This window comes from Fukomys damarensis, unplaced genomic scaffold (genome assembly GCF_012274545.1).
Source record: "Fukomys damarensis isolate Sample0158 unplaced genomic scaffold, DMR_v1.0_HiC HiC_scaffold_12, whole genome shotgun sequence".
Lineage (NCBI taxonomy): Eukaryota > Metazoa > Chordata > Mammalia > Rodentia > Bathyergidae > Fukomys > Fukomys damarensis.
This window is the reverse complement of record NW_022900924.1, coordinates 55,186,107-55,206,812: the sequence shown is the minus strand read 5'-3', so window position 1 is coordinate 55,206,812 and position 20,706 is coordinate 55,186,107. Positions and strand designations below refer to the sequence as shown.

The window sequence follows — 20,706 nt, the reverse complement described above, 5'->3', positions numbered from 1 at the left end:
CTCCGGATCACAGCGACCCCCGCTCGCCGCCGACCGCCATCGACCGCCACCCTAGTCCCTGCGACTGCACCCCCCAGCGGGCACCTGGACATGCTCCTGTACCCGCCCTGCCCCCTCCCTCCTCGCTCTGGGTCACAGACCCCGGCCAGTGACAGGAGTCTTTGTGCTGTCATACCTGCGAGGGACAGGAAGCCCAACCCAGGCCCCCAAGGCGGGCGCCCCACATCTCCAAGTTGCGCCCCTACCCTTCCGGCAGAAATGTCTTTGACTCAGATCCATTTGCTCAGGAAGGGTGGCTGAGAGGTAGGGTCCCACCACAGAGAGCAAGGGTAACCACCGGGCCACCGAGGGAATGGGTCACTTCAGAAGCTAGAATTTGGGAGGGTGTGGCTCAGTGGCACAAATGGGCAGTCCCTTTAAAAAGTAGTGTTGGGGAAATCCTTTCAGGAGCACGAAGCCATTGTAAGGTTCCAGCCTAATTAAAGACAGGTGAACCGAGCCAGGACACAATGACAAGTGTCAAGGCTCTGGTCTTGGGAGGGGTGCCTGAGTGCTATCCTGTGCTCCACCCTTTCCAGAGGGTAGGGGACTGTTACAGCCAAGCCTTGGTGTTCCCCAAAGCCTCATGTGGATGAGGTGGGGCGTTCTTTTCCAGAATCTGGAACTGTGTGACTCTGGGGTTGAGGGCATGCGATTACTAAACCACTGCACGGGAGTGACTGGCTTAGCACCACCTTGATCCCCGTAGCCTGGATGGGATGAAAGGGGCAGAAAGACGCATTAGGGTCCCATGTTGCATTACTACCTTCTAGCCGCCATGAACTCTTCTCTTCAATGGCCCTTTGCCAAGCCACCTTGCTTTGGAGCCAGCAGACTATGGACCGAAACCTCTACAAACTGTGAGCTAAATAAACCTTTCCCCCTTTAACTTTGGGTGTCGGGCATTTTGTCTCAACAATGAGAGAAAAGTAACTGACACAGGCACCTTGGAGATGCAGGGTGCCCTGGAGGAAAGGGGTGGCTGGCTGCTCAGGAGCTGAGGCCCGCTGGGTCTGGGGGACCCTCACCTCCACACAGGCTGGCCAGTTTGGGCCTCGTCTGTCTGCTCTCTGGAGTATGATGGAGCCACAGAGGCTGCTGAGCAGCTCAGGGCACTTTCATCACACATGCACCCAGGCAGGCACTCTGCCCTGCCCCATGGCACCGTCCGCTGGAACCAGGGGACCCACAGGAGGGTAGGAGGATCAGGAGAGGCCCACTAGCTCCAGAATAGTCCACAGCACAGGGTTGTGATCCAGCCTTTGTGGGTTTCACAAGGCGGCGTGGGGGAAATGTTCAGGGAGCCCAGCGGAGGCCCTGGGAACCAGGACAGCTAGAGGACCAGAGAGACTTAGCAGGAACTGGCAGCCTATTGATAGAAGAGGAAACTGCCACCCAGAGAGCGGGAACAGGCTACAAAGACCATACCACAAGCACACACACACACGGACTATCGGGAGGGTGGCTCCGAGGAGGGGTCTGATGGGCTCTGGCCAGAGTCAAGGACAGACGACATCAGTGGTCAAAGTCAGAGCATCTTCATTGAAGAACTGAGGAGAAACAGTGGGGCCAGGGCTTCCCCCAAGTCTCTGCACCCCATATCTTCAGCCAGTGGTCTCCACTTCTCCGGGGGGCCTGTCCTGAGACACAGCTCACAGCAGCCACAGGGGGGCCAAGGAGAACAGCAGGATGTGGCCGGCAAGCAGCAGCTGGCTGAGGAAGGTGGGGCAGGCCCTGCTGCTGAACTTCAGGTGTGTGACCTGCTTCTGGATCCAGGGGCTGAAGTGGGAGGTGCTGGTGTAGATGCTCGGGAGGTGGTGCCGCCCGCCACAGCCAGAGCTGCCGCTCACCACACCCATGAGAATCCAGGTCTTGTTCACCGGGCAGACCAGGGAGCTGCCCGAGATGTCCTGCAGAGGAGGGGAGGGAGGCCTCAGGGTGTGCAGGAGCCTTGAACTTGCTCTGGTACAAAAGCTCTCGTTCCTGCCCTGTAAACTCCGGTGGGGTCCCCAAGGTGAGGACACACACACACACACACACACCGTCCTTGCTTAACTCTTGGAAAGGTAAAGCAGCTCCCCTCTTCCTGTAAAAATAAGTGCACATATCAGAATAATGTTCACAGTGGCATACCTCAAAGTATAATAGCTATTATTACTTCTGGTAATGTTGGGTCTCTTAGGATTTTTGAATTTTCTTTACGTTTTTCTGTAATGCTGGAAAATTTTATGAGCCAGAAAAGCAGCTCATTAGATTATGTGTCTGATGTAATACAAACTGATATTTATGGGACAAAATCTAATCAATAGTCCACAAGACACCGAAGGAAAAAAATAATCAGAAGCTTCCTAAGGTCATAAAGGAACACTGCGTAGTGGACAGATGCTGCTGTCCCCAGAGGCGAGGATGTAGTGTGCAAGGTGCCAACTCAAAGCTGGCTTCCTGCAGAATGGAAGACAGTGCCCAGACCGACCTGCTTGCTAGATGTGAGGGTGGGATTCCGAAAACGATCCCTTTAAATTCATGAGTGAGCTGACAAGAAAGCAGACTCCTCTGAGCCCAGACTAAGTGAGGACTGGAATCCAGAGTGGCCAGGGGAATCTAAGGCTCACACCAATGAGGCTGAGCTTCCAGTTCGGCCTTGTTCTTGGGTGTCAGGGACGGAGGCACAAACCAGAGCCTGCCTGAGGAGGGGCATGTCGGAGGCAACGCCTCTGAGGACATCAGGAAACGCCGGTGTGAATGTTCAGCCTGGATTCACAGTCAGGGGGATTCAAAGACCTTGGCTGAGGATGGATGCCATTTAAACTGGTGGCTGTGCAGCTGTCCCCAAGATAACATTCGAAAGACCACATCCTCACCCCTCCAAGCCTGTGCACAAGGAAACTGAGGCACCACGAGCCAGGCACCTCCGAGAAACTACAAGTCGGAGCCTCCAAGGCTTGGAACAGGGACCTGGCCTGTGGGTCTCACGTGTGTCAAGCATCTTTCTCAGGGCTTGGTGAGTGTGGTGGTTGAGTTGTTCTTTATTCTCTATACCTATTTTATGAATATTATTTTGTCTCTATCCAATATAGGATGAAACAATTAAAAATTATAACGGTAGGGCCAGGGATTTAGCTCAGTGGTTCTGCCGCCTGCCTCACAAATGCAAGGTCCTGAGTTCAATCCCTGATACACCCCCAAATTTTAAATATATAATTTATATATATATAAAATTGTGTGTGTGTGTATGTATGTATGTATGTGTGTGTGTGTATAGTGTTCATTCTTATGCAAACCTCTAAAGATCAAGCATTTCCAACAGAAATTAGAGCAGGGTTTTTGTTGTTGCTGTTGTTTTTTAGGAGCTTGATAGTCTGACCCTAGAATAAAGTTGAAGAAAAACAGCCCATGAATTAGGTCAGCTTTTTTGAAGTCAGGCTGGGGGCAGAGTCAACACTTATAATTACAGAAACAGGGAAGATGGGCACAGAAGCAGGAAAACAGACCAAGGGGCAGTGGAACGCCCATAAGCTGACTGTCCACACAGGGACCTGTAGTAGGTTACAGAGCTATTGGGTCCCCAAGGGGAGGAGGACTCTGAGGTAGACAGTGCAGAAACTGGCTCACCAGAAAGATGGAGACAAATGAAATTAGATCCTACCATAAAACAATCCAGAGGAAGAAAAACTAAATGTGAAAAGTGTAAAAGCTCATTAAAAGCATACAGGGCCATGGCTTTATGCCCTGACACAAAGCATATTTTTAAAACTAGATTCAAAGCTGGAACTGGAGGTACATGCAGGTAACCCTTGGGAGACTGACACAGAAGGGTCACTGTGAGTTTGAGGTCAGCCTGAGCTACACAGTGTGTTCAAGGCCAGCTTGGACTCGGTAGCAAGACCCCCATCTCAAAAAAAAAAAAAAGATTCAAATCTCACAGATCAGAAGAGGAGAAATACATCCAGCTTAATTACACCAGAATGAAGGCTACATGTTCAGTGAAGGTACATTACGAATGAGATGTTGTTGAAGATAAACAATGAACCACGTGACTAGTAGAAATGACAAGCGGGGGGGGGGATGAAGTGCAGTGTCAACCAATCGATTCTTAAGTTTCATAACTAAAGTGACTGAAAACTGTGAATTCCAATCAGAATGATGTGGACATGTGGGGCAGAGATTTCAAAGAATAAAGCTATTTAATGGGACTATCCAAACAAACTGAAATTCCTGCATAAACAAGAGCAGGTGGGAATGTGTAGTGCACAGGAGCACATGTATTGTTCAAGGACAGGGACATCTTTAAAGACGTGTATTAAATAGATTTGAGTAGATAGATGCTCTTTTCTGTGTGGTACTGAGAAGTGAACCCAGAGCCTCACACATCCTAGGTTAGTGCTCTACCACTGAGCCACGTTCCCAATCCTTTTTAAAAATTTTATTTTGGGACAGTCACTAAATTGCCAAGGCTGGCCTCAAACTTGGCTCCTCCTGACTCAGCCTTCTAAGCAGCTGGGAATACAAGTGTGCACCACCATGCCCGGCCATAGACCCCTTTGAGGAGGAGAGAACATGAATGATGAAGGAGAAATACCAAGCCAGTGCTAATCCAATCAGCAACTGTGCCTAAATAAGCGACTGACAAGACCCTAGAGGCCCAGTGAACAGAGAGCACACGGAAAGAGAACTGCAGAAGCGACATCATGGTATGTGGACGTTTTCCTACCACAGTGAAATAAAAACAGTACTCAGTGACAAAATGTAAGCCACCGCCTCCGTGGAAACTAAAAATCAACTTTCACAAATGTTAAAGTAAAAACTAGAATTAAAATCTATAATTAGAATATAGAAACATAAGAACACCACACAGAACAAAGCCCATGGGATATGGATCTACACTGCACCAAGGATAGTTCTGGCCTGAAATATGTTTAGTATCAAATGAGAGAGGATGAAAATAAATTATTCATTATTATCAACAATTATATATCACTTCATGTCCAGATCAAAACATTTGAGAAAGAATTAAGAAAGACACAGGGAGATAATTTGTGCATTAGAAATCAGAAAAAGCATGGAGCTGGGAAATGAAATCAATGTCCTTAAAAAAGATAAAAATAGAGCTGGGGTTTTAGCTCAGTGGTGCCACCACCTGCCCTGCAAGCGTAAGGTGCTGAGTTTGATCCCCAGCACCAAGTAAAAGATCAAAATAGATAAGTACCTTTTAAATTCTACATAATGAGAGAGAGAGAGGGGTGGGGGAGGGAGGGAGAGAGAGATACAAGTACTCTGCGGTTTGAGTCGAATAGAGACCAGAATCACAGTTAAGTAAAATATATTTTCTCAGAATCTCAAGACTGTTTACCATTTCCTCCTGGTGGATTTAAACTCTGGATGAAATGAATAATTTCTAAGAAAATGTAAATCACTTAGACTAACTTAAACAGCAATAGAAAGCCTGACTAGCCCAATAACTATGTGCAAAACAACTTAAAATATTGCCCAAGAACAGCAACTCAAAAGGAAAACACAGCTTTGTGGTTTTGTAGGCAACTTCTAGTCTGTGTTTAAGGAGGAGATAATTTATGTTATTTCAAATGTTCCAGAACATGGACAAATATTTTTCATGTGATGCACAGATATTCCTGATACTACAACTTGACAAAGGGAGTGATTTCCTCTACACTCCTTAACCTGGCAGGACAAAAAGGCCACATGGTTTGCGCTCTGAGGTAGGCAGTGTGTTCTAGAGCTCAGTCCCTTCCTGGACTGGACTGACGTTATCTCAGTGCCCAGTGCATCATGGGTGTCGGATGAAAATGAAGTAAACTGAGCTAGTGGGTTTTCTGGGGTGTTGAGGTACCTAGATGAGCTGTGGGGTACGATTCTCAGGCTCAGTGAAAGCGAAAAACCCACACTGCCCCTTGGCTGAGACTTCCTGGTCTACTTTCACAGTGACCTAACACAGCACTTAGGTACTTATGATCCATTTCTCAGCACTGACATTTTCGCCCAGGACTCTACTTTTTTAATGGCACCTATCCTTATATAAGCCTTTATCCCAAAAAGTACTTCTTTTTGCACTTATAAAAAATAATATTTTCACACAGAGGACTCTGTTCCCTAGAAAACTTCTATCTTTATTCTCAGGATAGCAAAGGCTTTAAAGCATAATGAATTAAAATATGTTCTTAGAAAAGAAATGAATCTAAATACAAAGATGTGTGAAGCTGAAATTGGACATGACCAAGAGGGATGACTGGTGTTTTCAACAAGAGAGGAAGTCTGGGGGTGCAGGAAGGTGCCAGTGCTGCTGAGGCCGCCACAGATATGGACTAACTCTCAGTGTTAATTCCATTTTAAATGGGTGTGTGGAAAGTAAAAGATTATGTATTAGCTTTTGGTTACTGCAGTGGAACATCTGACAGCCTACTCACGAGGAAAAGCGGTTTCTTCGGCTCACAGCTGTGGAGGTGCAAGAGCACAGTGACTGTGTTGGGTTGGCACAGCTTGATGAGGGGATGGCAGATCGCGACACATCCGGAGCCAGGAAGCAGAGAGAACTGGGCCAGCACACTCTGCTCCTAACAGCCCTCTTGCAAGAATGCAAGGTCCTGCCTGAGAACTGCCTTCCAGGAATGCACCTCCAGGGACCTCAGACTTCCCAGTCCCACCTCCTACAGTGCTTGCTGGCCCCAAGGGTACCAGCCTGTGGCCCAAGGACACACTCACACCACAGCAGGTGACCAGTAATAGCGTGAAACACATGTAGAACTTCTATATCACAAAAGGAAATAAGTGGATTGCAGGGAAATACTCAACCCAAAATGCAAGGCAGGAGGAACAGAAAAATAATCTTGGTCACTGGATTAAAGGATGGTCTCTCAGAAGTGCTAGGGAAAAAAGATAACACTGGTGTTCGCAGGTGAAATGTCTTGGGCCTATAAAATTGAAGAGAATCAACTAGATTCAGGAGGGTTGCTTTTTACAAAGTGGACAAACAAAATTTATACTACAAATGGAAAACAACAAAAAAAATCATAGGGGTCACAAGAAGAACATCATATGTGATGCCTGAGAATCAATTTAAGCAGCAGCAGTTAAGGACATGGAGTAAAGCTACCAACTCCTGCTTTAGGGAGAGAGAAAAAGGGCAAAAGAGAGAGTCCCTTTTTCCTAAATTGACCAAAGTTTCCACCAAAAACTTCAAGTGATTTTCCTTTTGACCACACTATGTAAGATTGTTTGATTAGAATGAACAGTCGGGTAAATTCCTTAAAAGAAGAATGGAGGACCTGCCTAACTGCAAAAAAACAAGAATTAATTTATAAACTGCAACAGTTCAGAAAGATATGTAGTGGCATACAGGTGAGAATGGAAGGGCAGAAAGAGACCAGAGTAAGACTGATTTAGAATGTAATAAAGGGGGCACTTCTAATTCATCAGCAAAAAAATAATGTTCAATAAAAGACATTTCCCATAACCAGCCTCTTGGGGATAAATAAATAAAACTGGATTCTTTCTCTCAATCTCTAGTAAATCAAAGTCAACATATTTTAAAAAGAAATAGAACATGATGCATAAATAACTTTATAGTTTGAGGGTATGGAAAATGTTTCTACATAGGGGGGAAAAAACCCTAAAATCATCAAGGGAAATAATGATAAACATGCAAATATAAAAAACTGCATGTAATTCTATGGGGGAAAAATCTACAGCCCTCCCCCAAAAACAAACAAACAGGATAAACACTGTAAAGCATTTTACAGAGGGTTAAAATTCTTAGTGCCCAGAGTTTTTCATGGCTTTTTATTTTGAAGTAATTTGAGACTTACAAAAAAGGCGTAAGTATAATATTCTCACCCAGATTCACTGTCAGTGTTAACATATTTGCTTTATATTATTTCTCCATATTAAATATACATACACACATGCAGTTAAATGTTTATCAGCCATCTGAAGTGAAGTTGTAGGAACGGAATGCTCCTTTACCTCTCCTTACCACGAAGCATCCTGTGCAGTTTTTATCGTCCAACAGAAGCAGCAGATTCTGATGGAAGGGTGTGGGCGGAACACAGGGGACAGCGAAAAGGGGACACTGAGCCAAGAGGCTGCCTCCTTCCCGACTCCCTTCAGTCCTCTGAAATGTATCTAGAAGGTTAGTGTTTTCCTCAGTCCTGAGTAAAAACTGGCAGAACCAGAACTTGCACTCACTATGATTACACTGTCGCGTAAACATCTCAGTGCAGAAATCACAATGTGCAGCCCACATAACAATCACAGAGCTAGACTTGTGAAGAAAGCTCCCTGAAGTCCTGCAGCAGCCAGCCTGGCCCGGGGCCACTGAGGAGCCATCCCGCCAGCCTGGCCTCTGGGTTACAGCACGGGGAGGAGCTGTCCACACGGGCGCCCCGCGGCCTGGAGGGGCCCACAGCTGATGCGCAGCTCCAGGGTACACCACGCTCCGTGAGGGTCCTGTTGAACCCCTTCTTCTGGTTGGACAGGCACCCCACCCACAGTCCCTTAAGGGGAGAATGAAGAGACTGTAGGAGAAATTCTCTCCAGGAAATTCTCCTCACAAAATCACCTGCCATGCCATCCTCTCTTCTACACACTGCATGGGGCATCAGTTATGTATCTCTCTGAACTCTGGTATGGACTGTATTTTGATGCCATGGTTGAAATTTCCCATTTAGTAGCCTTGTATTACATGGGCAATTTACAAAATTTGATCAGTTTCATGAAGCTAAAACAAAAATAAGAAATTTTAGCCTACCAAAAGGACAAAAATTAAAAGAGGGCTGAAGTATAACTCTGTGGGAAAAAAAATAAAGTTAAAATAAAGATAATGTTTAATCCTAGTGCCAACATGGGAAAGTGGCACTCATCTCTCTACCACTGGATTAGGGGAAATGGATTAAACCTCTGGAGAGACAAATGTATTGATATCCATTAAAATGTACATACAGGGCCAGGGATTTAGCTCAGTGGTACTGCAACTGCCTTGCAAGTGCAAGGTCCCAAGTTCAATCCCTGGTAAAAAAAAAAAAAAAAAAAACCACCTTACATACAACTGATCTTGCCAATTACACTTCTAAAATTTATTCTAGAGAAATACTTGAACAAATGAGAAAAGATACATGAACAAAGACACATACTGTGAGCCAGGTGTGATGATGCACTTTTGTAATCCCAGCACTCTGGGAGGCTGAGGCAAGAGGCTCTTAAGTGTGAGCACACACAAGACAATTTAGCAACTTAGTGAGAACTGTGTTAGAATAAAAGATAAAGAGCAGTGTGAAGGCCCTGCGTTTGATCCCCAGTACTGCATTAAGGAGATAGAGCAGGGAGGGAGAGAGGAGAGAGGGACAAGGGAGAAAAGAAAAGAAAAAGACTTTTACTCTGGCTTGGTTAAAGAAAATACTGAAAAGAGCTCAAGTACCTACCAACCAGAAGATGGTTAAATAGCTTGTGGTACAGCCATATAAAAGAATTATTTCAATAGGCAAGGTCAATGAAGTCTATTTAAATGTATAAACAGAGAAAGGAATCCAAGACACATCTTGAGACAAAATTCAAATGTTGAATTAATAAAACTATATAAAAGACTTTTGTTTAAAATCTAACACCGGGCTGGGGATTTAGCTCAGCTGGTCAGTGGCCTGCCTTGCAAGCGCTTGCAAGGACCCAAGTTCAATCCCCAGTACCAAAAAACAAAAAAACAAAAAAATCAAACACCAAAGCCAAGCACAGTTGCACATTCCTGTAATCCTAGCCTTCAGTAGGCTGAGGCAGGAGGATCAAAAAAGTTCAAGGCCAGGGGCCAGGGATGTTTAGCTCAGTGGTTCCAGTGGCTGCCTCTGCAAGCACAAGGTCCCGAGTTTGATCCCTGGTAGCAAAAAAAAAAAAAGTTCAAGGTCAGCCTCAACTACATAGTGAGACCCGATCTCAAAAAACAAACAAAAAAAAAGGAGGGGAAACCCCCCCAAAAATTTATTGGCATCTTTTGTGTGTATTGAGAGAAGTATTAGGGACATAAGCACTTCAGAAGAAATTTCTAGGTAGTCTGATTATGGAAAAGTCTCATTTTCTACTTTCTGCCCTTATGTATTATTTTTAAACAAAATGTGTGTATTCCCTTCCAAATTATAAAACATATTTTAAAATAAAGCAGTGATGATGGAATCACAACAGTACAAAATTTAAGAGAGGAATTAAGAGTTCAAATCAAGGATGGTTTCATGACCATATGTGCTTTAAACACAAAAGTAGAAAGAATAAATTTTTCTACTCAAGAAGGCATAAAAAGAAACCAAACAACCCAAGGAAATCAAATTACTAGAAACTGAAAATAATGAAATAAACATTAAGAAATATAACTACATATTAGGCAACCAAAGATATTTCAGCATGTCCCACACAGCTGGTACCATTACAGATCTATTTTTATGACTACCGGGAAGATGTTGAAAATCACTAACAACAAACAGTATGCCCGGGTCAATAGAAAACCAAATGAAAATGACATATAACATTTAGAACTGAGTAACAATAAAAATACCACTTATCAAAAATGGTCGCATGAAGCTAGAACAATGTTTAGCAGAACTTACAACCTCAAACATTTGTATGAGGAAGGAAGAAGAACCAACAAAGCATGACCTAGGTATAAAACCAAGAAGTTGACCCGTCAGGCAGAAGACTGATACAAAAGACAGAGGGTATGGTGGATGCAGGAAATCCTTTTCCTGTGATTGCCCTGGGACAGCTGCTAGTCCATACCAGAAAATAAATGAAAATAGACCCATCTTTCACCTTTTACCAAATGATTCAAAATATGGAAACCAAAATTTCCAAACCTTTAGAAACAGAATACAGAATGTCTTTATGACCTCAAGGAAAAGGAAGAAATTCTTAAAAGACAAAAAGCATAAACCAGGAAGGAAACATGAAATATCTGACTAAAATAAATCGAAACTGCTCTTCAGCAAAGGACAGCATTAAAAAAGATTAATGAAAAGCTGGGGGATGATATTTACAATATATATAATGAATGGAGAATTCATATCCAGAGTACAGTAAAATAATAAGACAAATAGAGAAATGTGCAGGTATACAAGTTAGCAATATCACAGAAGAGGAACTGTGAATAGTGAATAAACACACAAGATGAACAAGTGCGCTAGTAACTGTATTACAACCCCCTTGGTGCTATTTCTCACCCACCAGGATGGAAAACATTTCATTGTCTGGCAACACCAAACACTGGCTGTAAGGACACTGAGGTTGATATCACCACTCTGGAAAATTTGGCAACTTGACAGTAAAGATGAATGAACATGAACTCAATCTAGGACCCATTTGTGCAGGATCCTGTTGAGAAATCCTGCACATGTAAATGGAAGGATGTGTGTGAGAACATCCACAGCAGGAGAGTTTATGAGAGGAAAGAACTGGAAACTCCTTCAATCTCTTTAAATGAGAGAATGGGTAAACTGTGGCAGAGATGCCAAAGAAAATATAGCGCTGTTAACGACTTACAGCTGTATGGATATAAAGACAATACTGAACAGGAGATGTAAGTCCAGAAGTCCACTTATGGAATGATGTCATTTATGCAAAACTGGCTATGCCAGGACCTGGCCCAGACCTGCACGTGACTGAGAAGAGCTGCCACCATTTCCCTCACTGTGGACTCGAGCAAAGGTATTTCATCCCCGTTTCACAGAGTGGGACACTGAAGCCCAGTGGAAGGAGATTTTGTGCCATGTGCAAAGGCAGGCATGGCCCCAGATGCCTCCTCGTCCCCTGCACACATTCCATACCTGGCACATGTCCAAGCCCACGTTTGAGCTGGCACATAGCATGTCATCCCCGATGAACTTCTTCTGGCCCTTCGAGAGGAGGAACTTGTACTGCTGACTGCAGATGCGACTGTCTATGATCCTGGTGGCCACCTCCTGAAGACGGTAGTGGTTCCTTGAGGCCCCTGAGGAGGGAAAGACCTTGTCTTGTCATTGCCTGTGTCCAGCTCAGAGTCATCGGAGTTCGCTAACATGAGAGGCAGGTCATCTCCTGGGATGAGGGTGTATGAAGGCCTCAAGAGCTCAGAGCCTAACTTTTGAAAAGGTTCCAGCTTGGAGTGGCAGGCAGGCACCAAATGAGATGAGGAGAGATTTCCCCAGTAATTTAGGATCTGGGAGGGTCACCAGGCAAGGAAGTAAGACCCAGAGCCCAGATGTGCCCCTACCCTGGAAGGCAGCACACGTCATGAAGGCTCCCAGGTGCCATGACCCTGGGCAGGACCAACAGGGGCCATACCTCTGGGAATGACAGTCCCTCCAGGTAACCAGCTTGCCCAAAGGCTAGAAAGGGCTCCTAAGTGCCTCAGCCTCCTGAGATCATGGCCCTTGTGCCACCTGCAGCATGGGCCCTTAATAGCCATAGGTTACTTTCCTGTCATGCTGCAAGGGCAAGGGCTTGGCACTGGACTGACCCATTTTGGGAACTGAAGTCCATACAGGCCACTTGTCTCTTTTATGCTAGAATACTGTGGATATCTTGGTACGCAGGGACCAGGGCAGCATGAAGCAATCCAGGCACCCAGAAAGCGTATGCAGACAGTGATTGAGTAGATTAAGAAATCAAACAATAAGCCCATGAGCCCATGATGGGGCTGTGTCAGGAAGGGAAGGTGTCTCGGGACCCTGCCTACCCGCATTCACCTTTAGTCCCTGGCTTTCTCCACCCAATCACCCAGCACGTGGACCCCACGGTTGGCTTGGAACGAGTACTGGGGAGGAGGATGGGCTGCACCAGGGGGGACCAGGAGATGGGGTCCTTGAGCTTCAGGAGGGCAATGTCCTGGGACACGAGGTCGGTGAAATTTTCATGAATCATGATGTGAGTGACCAGTAGCTGTGTGCTGTCGTCTGGGAGGTGCTGGACTCCCACCTTCACAGAGTACTGTGTAGGGTCCTTGGATCTGCAGGGCCAGGAGGAAGCAGAGGGTGGGCAGTGAGGCCAGGCGTAGTTCAGGAGACACAGCTGAGCCCAGGGTCACCCAGCCACACCCTCTGCTACAATTCCTGGATTCACAACCCCCCCAACCCCCACTCCCACTCCCAGACTTGGCCACAAAGCAAAGCCCCTGGCCCAGGCCCAACTGACCTCAGCAGGCAGTGCGCAGCTGTGAGGACCCACTGTCGGTGGATGAGCGAGCCACTGCAGATGTGCATACCCAGGAAGAGGATGCTCACCTGCCAGGGCCACTTGCCTACCTCCCCCAGCTTCACCTGGACCACCTTGCAGGACACGTTAGTCTGACTGCATGCCAAGAACCAGGGATCTGGGGAAAGAGGTGGAGGGCACAGTGTCACATGCAGCTGCTGCCTCCCGCACACACGGGGAGGGACCTTCACACCCCCAAACTGGCAGCTGTAAGTCCAAAGACAGGATGACCAGACAGGCAGGGAGGACCCTTGCCAGGCTTGCTTTGAGCCATCACCCCAGGGTGCATCTCTGCCCACAGGAAGTGATGCAGAGAGCACATCTGAAGAGTGGGCTGTCAGCAGCAGGTAAGGGACAGGCACAATGGGCAGGGCGGGCAGTCCACTGTAGCCACAGAGAAATCCTACATGGCTGCACAGTCACCCTGAGAGGACCACACCCTGGGGGGAGGTCTCGGGATGGGGACGATGGCATACTCCCTTCTCACCTCTCCCTGGTATTTAGTGACACATTATCCATGGGGAAGAAGAGAAGACAGCCTATAAGCAAGGGCTGGAGCCCTGGCTAAAGAAAAGTGAAGGGTTTCTTATTTACAGCCTGCTGTCGAGCCCAGGATGCCAACAAGCTGTCCCATGAGTTTGGAGGTCTCCCGCAGAAGTGACGCTGGACGCACTCCCAGTGGTCACAAGCTGCCTTTTCTGGGGGATGTCACGGTGGGTGGAGGTGATAGGAGGGACAGTAAACAGATACAGTGACTATCTAGGGGGACCCAGACATACCGGGCCCCACCCCACCGAATCCCCAGGGAATCCCAGACAGCTACGGTTCCAGTCAGCCACTCCGTCTCCCTTCGAGATGTAAGCACTGGCTGCTGAGACACACACTCTGCTACTGCCACCTCTGCCCTCACCAGGAGGCAAAGCCATGCTCCCCACCCAGCCCACCACCCCAGCACACCTGGGATGCTGAGCCCCCAAAACTGTGACTAACTACACTTGGACTTCCTAAGCAGCCACCTCAGGTGTGTCCCTGCAATAACACAAGTCTAACGAGCGTGGACTGCAGACGTCTGAGCTCACAGCTCCTGTCACCACCAGAAGGAAAGGGCCAGCAGGACCACAGACTCCCATGGTTGGAGGCATTCGCCCTCACCCAGGCCTCCACAGAGCCCTGGTCTCCAGACAGTGCTGTCTTGCTGTAGTGCTCCCTGCCTCTTTCCTCCCTGCTAACGGTTTCTGGTCCTTCTCATGCACTGTGGAGGTTTTATGGCTTCTTTTTTTTTTTCAGATGATAGCCCACCCCAATCAAGACAGCTCCATATCTTTAAGAACAAGGAGAGGGTCTCCAGGAGCCTGCCCCTTCCTTTCTCATGAAGCGAAGGTCTACTTGGCCAGGTTCTATAGGAGCTCACACAGGGGGCTTCTCAGAACTTGCATCCTGGACAGTGGTGATTCAACCTCCTTCCCCAAAACCTTACACAGGATTTGTAGGATCTAGCCTGGTAGATATTTCTGCACTAAGTACAGAAGACAAATATGAGAGGGTCACAGTTGCTTATTTGGAGGTGCAAGGTGTCACAGATCAACCTTGTCCCAGGCTCGTCACAGTTCCATAAACGGCAGACCCTCAGCTGCTCAACTGGGTTCCACTACAGACCCTGGTCTCCACCCTTTCTTAGTGTCCCAGGTCACAGCACTGCCACTTACAAGCAAGTCCTTCCCACACTTATATGGCCACAGAAAACTCATACTGGCCTTGGGACTGATACCAACACCGACACCAGCAGATGCCCAGGTATCAGCCTTGAGGAGCCTCAGGTGGCCCTCCCACCAGGGACAGCACATACACTGGAGAGCAGCTCCACCAGGCCCAGAGCCAGAGCCTGCCCATTTATTCATTCACCAATTCATTCAGCAAAGCACTCATCCAGGAGGGGCTGTCACACAGTGATAGAAAATGACCAAGTCCATTCACCTAGACCACCCCAACTAATTCTCTGACAAGAACAGTCAGCAGTTGGCAGGTCAGGTGGGGCAGGGTTGCCACCACAAAAGCACCAGTGGTTGAATGGCTGGATCCAATGGGAGCTGGAGGTCCTGCTCCTTGTGGTCCTGAATTTCTCACTCCTAAGGTCTACTGACAGCCAGCATTGACTCCTGATTTCCTCCTCTCATGAGCCACTAAGCTCTAGGGCTAGGGGATTCCCAACGTGGAATGATGTCCTCACCACCGTCACCAGTGCCCGACAGGCGTCTCAGCATCCATGCTGACACTCACAGGTGCCGGTCCTCTCAAACCCGCCCACCTATTCCATGGTCAGTTTGTTCACTCATGTGTTCATGGTCACCCTGAAAATGAGAGCGGTCTCAACATCAAGTGGGCCATAAAGGTCACATGGGTCCCTGTAAGGTCACAGACAATACCCATTCCTCCATCAACATGGATGGTGCAGGCCTGCAGGCCCCCAGGCATCCTGAGGACCTACCGTCCCTGTAAGGCTGATGCCCAAGCCCAGCAGAGGGCAGTGGGGGTGTCCGGGCCTGCAGGTCCCCCAACCCACATGCCATGGTGAGCAGGTATCAGTCTGTGGGATGGAGCAGGGTGGACAACACAGGCAGGGGCAGGGGCACCTCCACTGTGCCAGGGTTCTAGAACTCCAGGCCAGCTCATGCTCTGCCCAGGTTAGGGGCTCCTAAGGCCTCGACTCAGGTCTGAGGAGGTGGTGGATGGTCGCAGTGAGGCCCTGCCAGGGCCCAGAGGCGATGCCTGGCCCAGGACTAGCTCTGAGCCTGAGACAATGGCATGTGTCTGGCTCACCACAGCACCAGGTGCTGGGCCTGGGAAGCCCCTAGCAGGACCTAGAGGTGTAGAAGCCGGACATTGAGAGAAGGCTACTTCCTGCAGCAGATGACTGATGTGCAGGTAGAGCTTTCCCTTTCCTTGGGAGCTGTGTTTTTCCCAAGCACAGCTCCTGGGTAAGAGGCAAGTGTTTCTGACTTGTGAAGGTGGCTTCTGGAAGGGAAAGTGGCTTTCTGAGGGGAAGCAGCTTGAAGACCTGAGTCTGCATGAATCAGTGGAGTAAATGACATCTCAGGAAACCTACCCACTTCTCCACTGATGTTTCCCCAAAGATCCCACGCTCTTCACACTGTCTCTGACAGCAGCTCACTTCTGCTATGCCAGTGTTGTCAAGGGTACGGTTGAGCTGTTCCCATGCTGCCAAGGGACATGAACTGGCATGAGGGCCATAGAGGAAACCGGGAGCTGCTCAGCAGAGGAGGAACTGCACCAGCTCACAACTCACAGCTGTACTCATGGCATGCACCTCAGCAGCAGCTCGCACACGCAGGAGACACGCAGACCATTGGCAGCAGGCTGCTATGGAGGCCTCGCTAGACACTGCCCACCTGTGCCCAACAGGGACAGATGCATGGGTCACCCCAGCAGGAGATGGCAGCCAGCTGCTACATAGAGCTGCATAGGGCAACTCACTGACAATGCAAGAAGGTCAGGCAGGGAAGGTACACACTGTATCAAGTTCAAAAACAGGTGAAACAAACTCTTTTTTAGGGATGTGTGGTAGAAAATCAAGGATATAGTTATCCTGAGATGCAACTCTCCATTTACTCTTCCACCTTTGAGGAAACTAATACTGTGGGGGGAATTACCAATAAGTAAGTAAAGTTAACAGCACAAAAATCAAGTACACTTGTTATCCTGATCAATGTAAATACATAAAACTCTTCTTGTAAAAGGCAAGGATCTGTAGCTGAATATGGTAGCACATACCTGTAATCTCAGTCTTCTGGGAGTCCAGGGCAGAAGTGTCGTAAGCTGGAGTACAGCCTGGGCAATTTAGCACCTTAGTGAAGATACATGAGACTCCACCTCAGAATGAAAAAAGAAAAATTAAAATTAGCTGGGAATGTAGCTCAGTGCAAAAGCTTTGGGTTCAATCTCCAATACCACAAACCACAAAAAACTATATATAGTTTTTTTATACATACATACTATATTATGTATATAATGATACAACTACACATATATAAAGTATACAGAAGTAAAAATCTTGAAAATGATTCAGGATAGGAGCTTTAAACAGAAAAAGAAAGTTGTTTTAAATTAAGAATAATTACAGTGAATACGTAAGGTCATAAAGTTCCATCCACCAATAAAATATCAAAGGCATCAAGCAAAATGAGTCAGCAATATATGGTCAAATTGAAGCCTCACCTGTAGTGAAAAAGTCCTCTCCAATTCTGTCCGTGAGCACTGGACTGGCTTTAAAAACCAACTGTACATTAGACTAGAAGAAAACCACAACTTCTCTAATGCTGATGGGTCAGGACCACCTCTTTTACCACAAAGGAAGGCAACAATGATTTAACAACAAAAGAGTAAATGAAATAAACCAAATCATTTGCAAACCTAAAAACAGGACTGGGGGTTAGTTCAGTAGGAGAGTGCTTCTGAGCACGCATGAGGCTCTGGATTTGAACCCTAGAGATATAAAGAAATAAAAGGAAGAAAAAGAAAACTTGGGCCGGGGATTTAGCTCAGTGGTTCCACCGCCTGCTTTGCAAGCGCAGGGACCCGAGTTCGATCCCCGGTACCAAAATAAGAATAAAAAAAGTAAGCGAAAAAGAAAACTTTACAAATAAGCCTTGTTGGGGCTGGGGGGTGTAACTCAGCAGTAGAGCACATGCTTAGTGTGCCCAAAACCCTGCGTTCAATATGTGGCATAAATGTTTAAACTTTGTGAAATTATTTTGAGAAATTAAAAAGCACGCTATAAACTTTTAGAAAATACTAATAATTATAGCAATATATTTGTTTTAACTTACTGAGTGTGTCTAAGGCAAATTCCCAATCTTAAAGTCATTAATTATTGAATAGCAAAGAAGAAAACAAACACATTAAATCTTTAGATCAAAGGAACTACAAAAGGCAAAAAATAAACCCAAGGAAAACCTGCAGCAAACAAGCACAAAATAGAAAATGATGCTTTAATCAATTAGAAGAAGATTCAGAAGGAACAGTGAAGAATTACCCAGATAAATGAAAAACCAAGCCCTATTTGGTAGGACGGGGCACATTCATGTCAATAATGTGCCGCAGCAGGCTCAAACCCTGCCCTTCAGCAACACAGCTCTAAAATGTGTAAGGCCAGACTGGAAGAACTGCAAGAAGAAATGGACAAAGCTAACTTCTTGTGGCCAACAGACTGAGCACACACAAACCGTACAGGTATTGAAAGGGTTGGAGTAACATGATCGACAAACCTGATTCAATCAAGTTCTACTCAAACTTTACTCCAAAACACACACTTTCATTCCAAACACACACAAAATATCCACCAAGGCTGACCAAACACTAAGCCACAAAAAAGCCTCAGTAACTTCCAGAATGCAGAAATAATTAAATCCATATAGTGATACAGAGAAAAAGGAGAAGCACCCCCAATCCATCCATCAAGAAATTACATACTTTCTATACAATAAATGACGATGAGGCCAGTATCGACAAAATCTTATGACATATGGCCAAAGTAGGACTCAGGAGAATTTATGAAATTAAGTGAAAATATGAGAAACCAAAGAAGTCAAATAATGAACTAAGCATACTACTCAAGAAGTTAGAAAAGGAACAAAATAAATCTCCCAAAAACAGAAGGATGGAGTAGTAAAGCTGAGAGAATACTAAAGCTTTATTTAAATTCTACCCATGTATTCTAGGAATCCTGAACTGTTTTCCAACTCTTGTCTCCCTTCTTCACACTCACTTCAAACACTCCTTTGTCCAGAGTCTCCACACATAAACCCAGCTATTTGGGAGGTTGAGGTAAGCAGATCCTGAGCGCAAGGCCAGCCTGAGAAACTTAGCAAGACTCTGTCTCAAGGTAAAAATGTTGAAAAGCGGGTGGGGACATATCTGAGGGGTACAGTGTTATCCCAGCATGAATGAGACCTGAGGTTCAATTCCCAGGACTGTTAAAAAAAAAAAAAAAGCCAGGCACACTGGCACATAACTGTAATTCCAGTTCCTCAGAAGACTGGGCAAGAGGATTCCAAGCACAGTGAGGCCCTTCTCCAAATTTTAAAGAAGTTTTTTTAAAAGATGAAGTAGACAAAATTATGGCAATTTTAATCTTTAATAATCAGTAAAAGGGGAGAATATCCAAATATTAGAAATAAGGGAACATAAGTTCAAATTTTATGTATCATTTTGAAATGTAAATCCAGGCTAAATTAAGAATTTTTTCTAGGAAAACAGACTCATACTAGCTAAAAAAAAGAGGTAGGAAAGGCCCAGGATCTAGCTGCCTCGGAAGCACAAGGTCCTGAGTTCAATCCCTGGTATAAAAAAAAAGAGAGAGAGAGAGAGGTAGGAAACCAGACAAGGTTAGAAGATTTGTCCCCTAAAAATGTTATTTAGGCCCAGGAGTTTTTGTGTGCACAATGCGCCAAACCTAAGGAACAAGAAAGTTGCATCATATAAACTGCTCTATAGCATAGGGAACTGCTAGAAAGCTTCTCAATACGTTCTGAGCGGCTAGGACAGCAATGACACCACACCTGAACACAAGGAGAACAAAAATCAGAACAGCATGTTGATTCCAACAGTAGGATAAAAATTCTAAATAAAATGCCAGCAAATCGGATGCACCGCGTATTCCTGAATTTACCTGTAAGTACTATTGATCTACTAATGCAATTCAATATGTGAATAAATTAAGTAGCCACCAAAAAAACATCTGGGTATTTTATTATTCCATCACCATGGCCCCAAATAGTCTCTGGCACAAAGATTTAACTGAATAATTCCTGTGGGATGGAGGGATAAAGGGAGTCAAAGTCAGTATAGGTCCCCTACCGTCATCAAGTCTCAACCAATGACGTAATAGAAATAAATGGTTTCATGATCAGAAAGCACAACTGAAGCTGTCATCATTTTAGAGGGATTGATTACCTAAAGCCAAGAGAATCAACTAAAAAATTATTGAATTAAAAAGATAAGTTTTAGGGACTGAGAACATAGTTTACAGTACATTATGTACTTTGCATGTGTGAGACCCAGCACAACACTGACAATAACAACCAAAAAAAAAAAAAAGCTTTAGAAGATAGCCAAGAATCAAAATCATTAGAAAAAAAAATCTATCAAACAGCTTTATAATATGTAACATGTAGAATTAGGAAAACTGCAATGAAAGAAGATAGCACTCACAATATAACCAAAATTTGTAAATTACTCAGAAATAAGCTTAATATTTTTCCAGACATCTATGAACAAGACTATAAAATCAATGAAGACACAGAACCGCTGACCTAATGGAGAAACATGCCACATCCCTGGTTAAGACCTCAACTCTTAGTTCTCCCCAGATTAATCTGGGTATTTAATTCCAGACACATATGAATTACGTTTTTTGTTTCGTTTTTTTTTTTCTGG

General features: G+C 45.6%; 2 protein-coding genes across 2 annotated transcripts in view; both read right to left on the bottom strand.

Moving 5' to 3' along the window:
* Prss50 (serine protease 50) overlaps positions 1-40 on the bottom strand; it is a 3,720-nt gene extending 3,680 nt beyond the window's left edge. The window contains exon 1 of the mRNA XM_010624574.1: positions 28-40. Within this exon, the coding sequence (XP_010622876.1) occupies positions 28-40 (13 nt within the window). The remainder of the gene's footprint in view (positions 1-27) is intronic.
* Positions 41-1,077: 1,037 nt separating this feature from the next.
* Positions 1,078-17,532, bottom strand: Prss46p. The gene is made up of 6 exons (XM_010624366.2): positions 17,488-17,532; positions 17,044-17,142; positions 13,195-13,372; positions 12,750-13,009; positions 11,850-12,013; positions 1,078-1,949 (listed from the first exon to the last, which is right to left on the bottom strand). Exons 3-6 carry the CDS (start codon positions 13,260-13,262, stop codon positions 1,692-1,694), a joined length of 750 nt encoding a protein of 249 aa, XP_010622668.1. The 5' UTR covers positions 13,263-13,372; positions 17,044-17,142; positions 17,488-17,532; the 3' UTR covers positions 1,078-1,691.
* Between the last annotated feature and the right edge of the window lie 3,174 nt (positions 17,533-20,706).

What these genes read in the sequence shown, in the direction of transcription:
- Prss46p (XM_010624366.2), bottom strand. Translation starts at nt 13,262, where the DNA reads ATGCACATCTGCAGTGGCTCGCTCATCCACCGACAGTGGGTCCTCACA. An exon ending in GCTGCGCACTGCCTGCTGAG is followed by an intron (nt 13,010 to 13,194) that starts GTCAGTTGGGCC and finishes CTGGCCCTGCAG; the next exon opens with ATCCAAGGACCCTACACAGT. An exon ending in TGGGCTTGGACATGTGCCAG is followed by an intron (nt 1,950 to 11,849) that starts GTATGGAATGTG and finishes CCTCCTCTGCAG; the next exon opens with GACATCTCGGGCAGCTCCCT.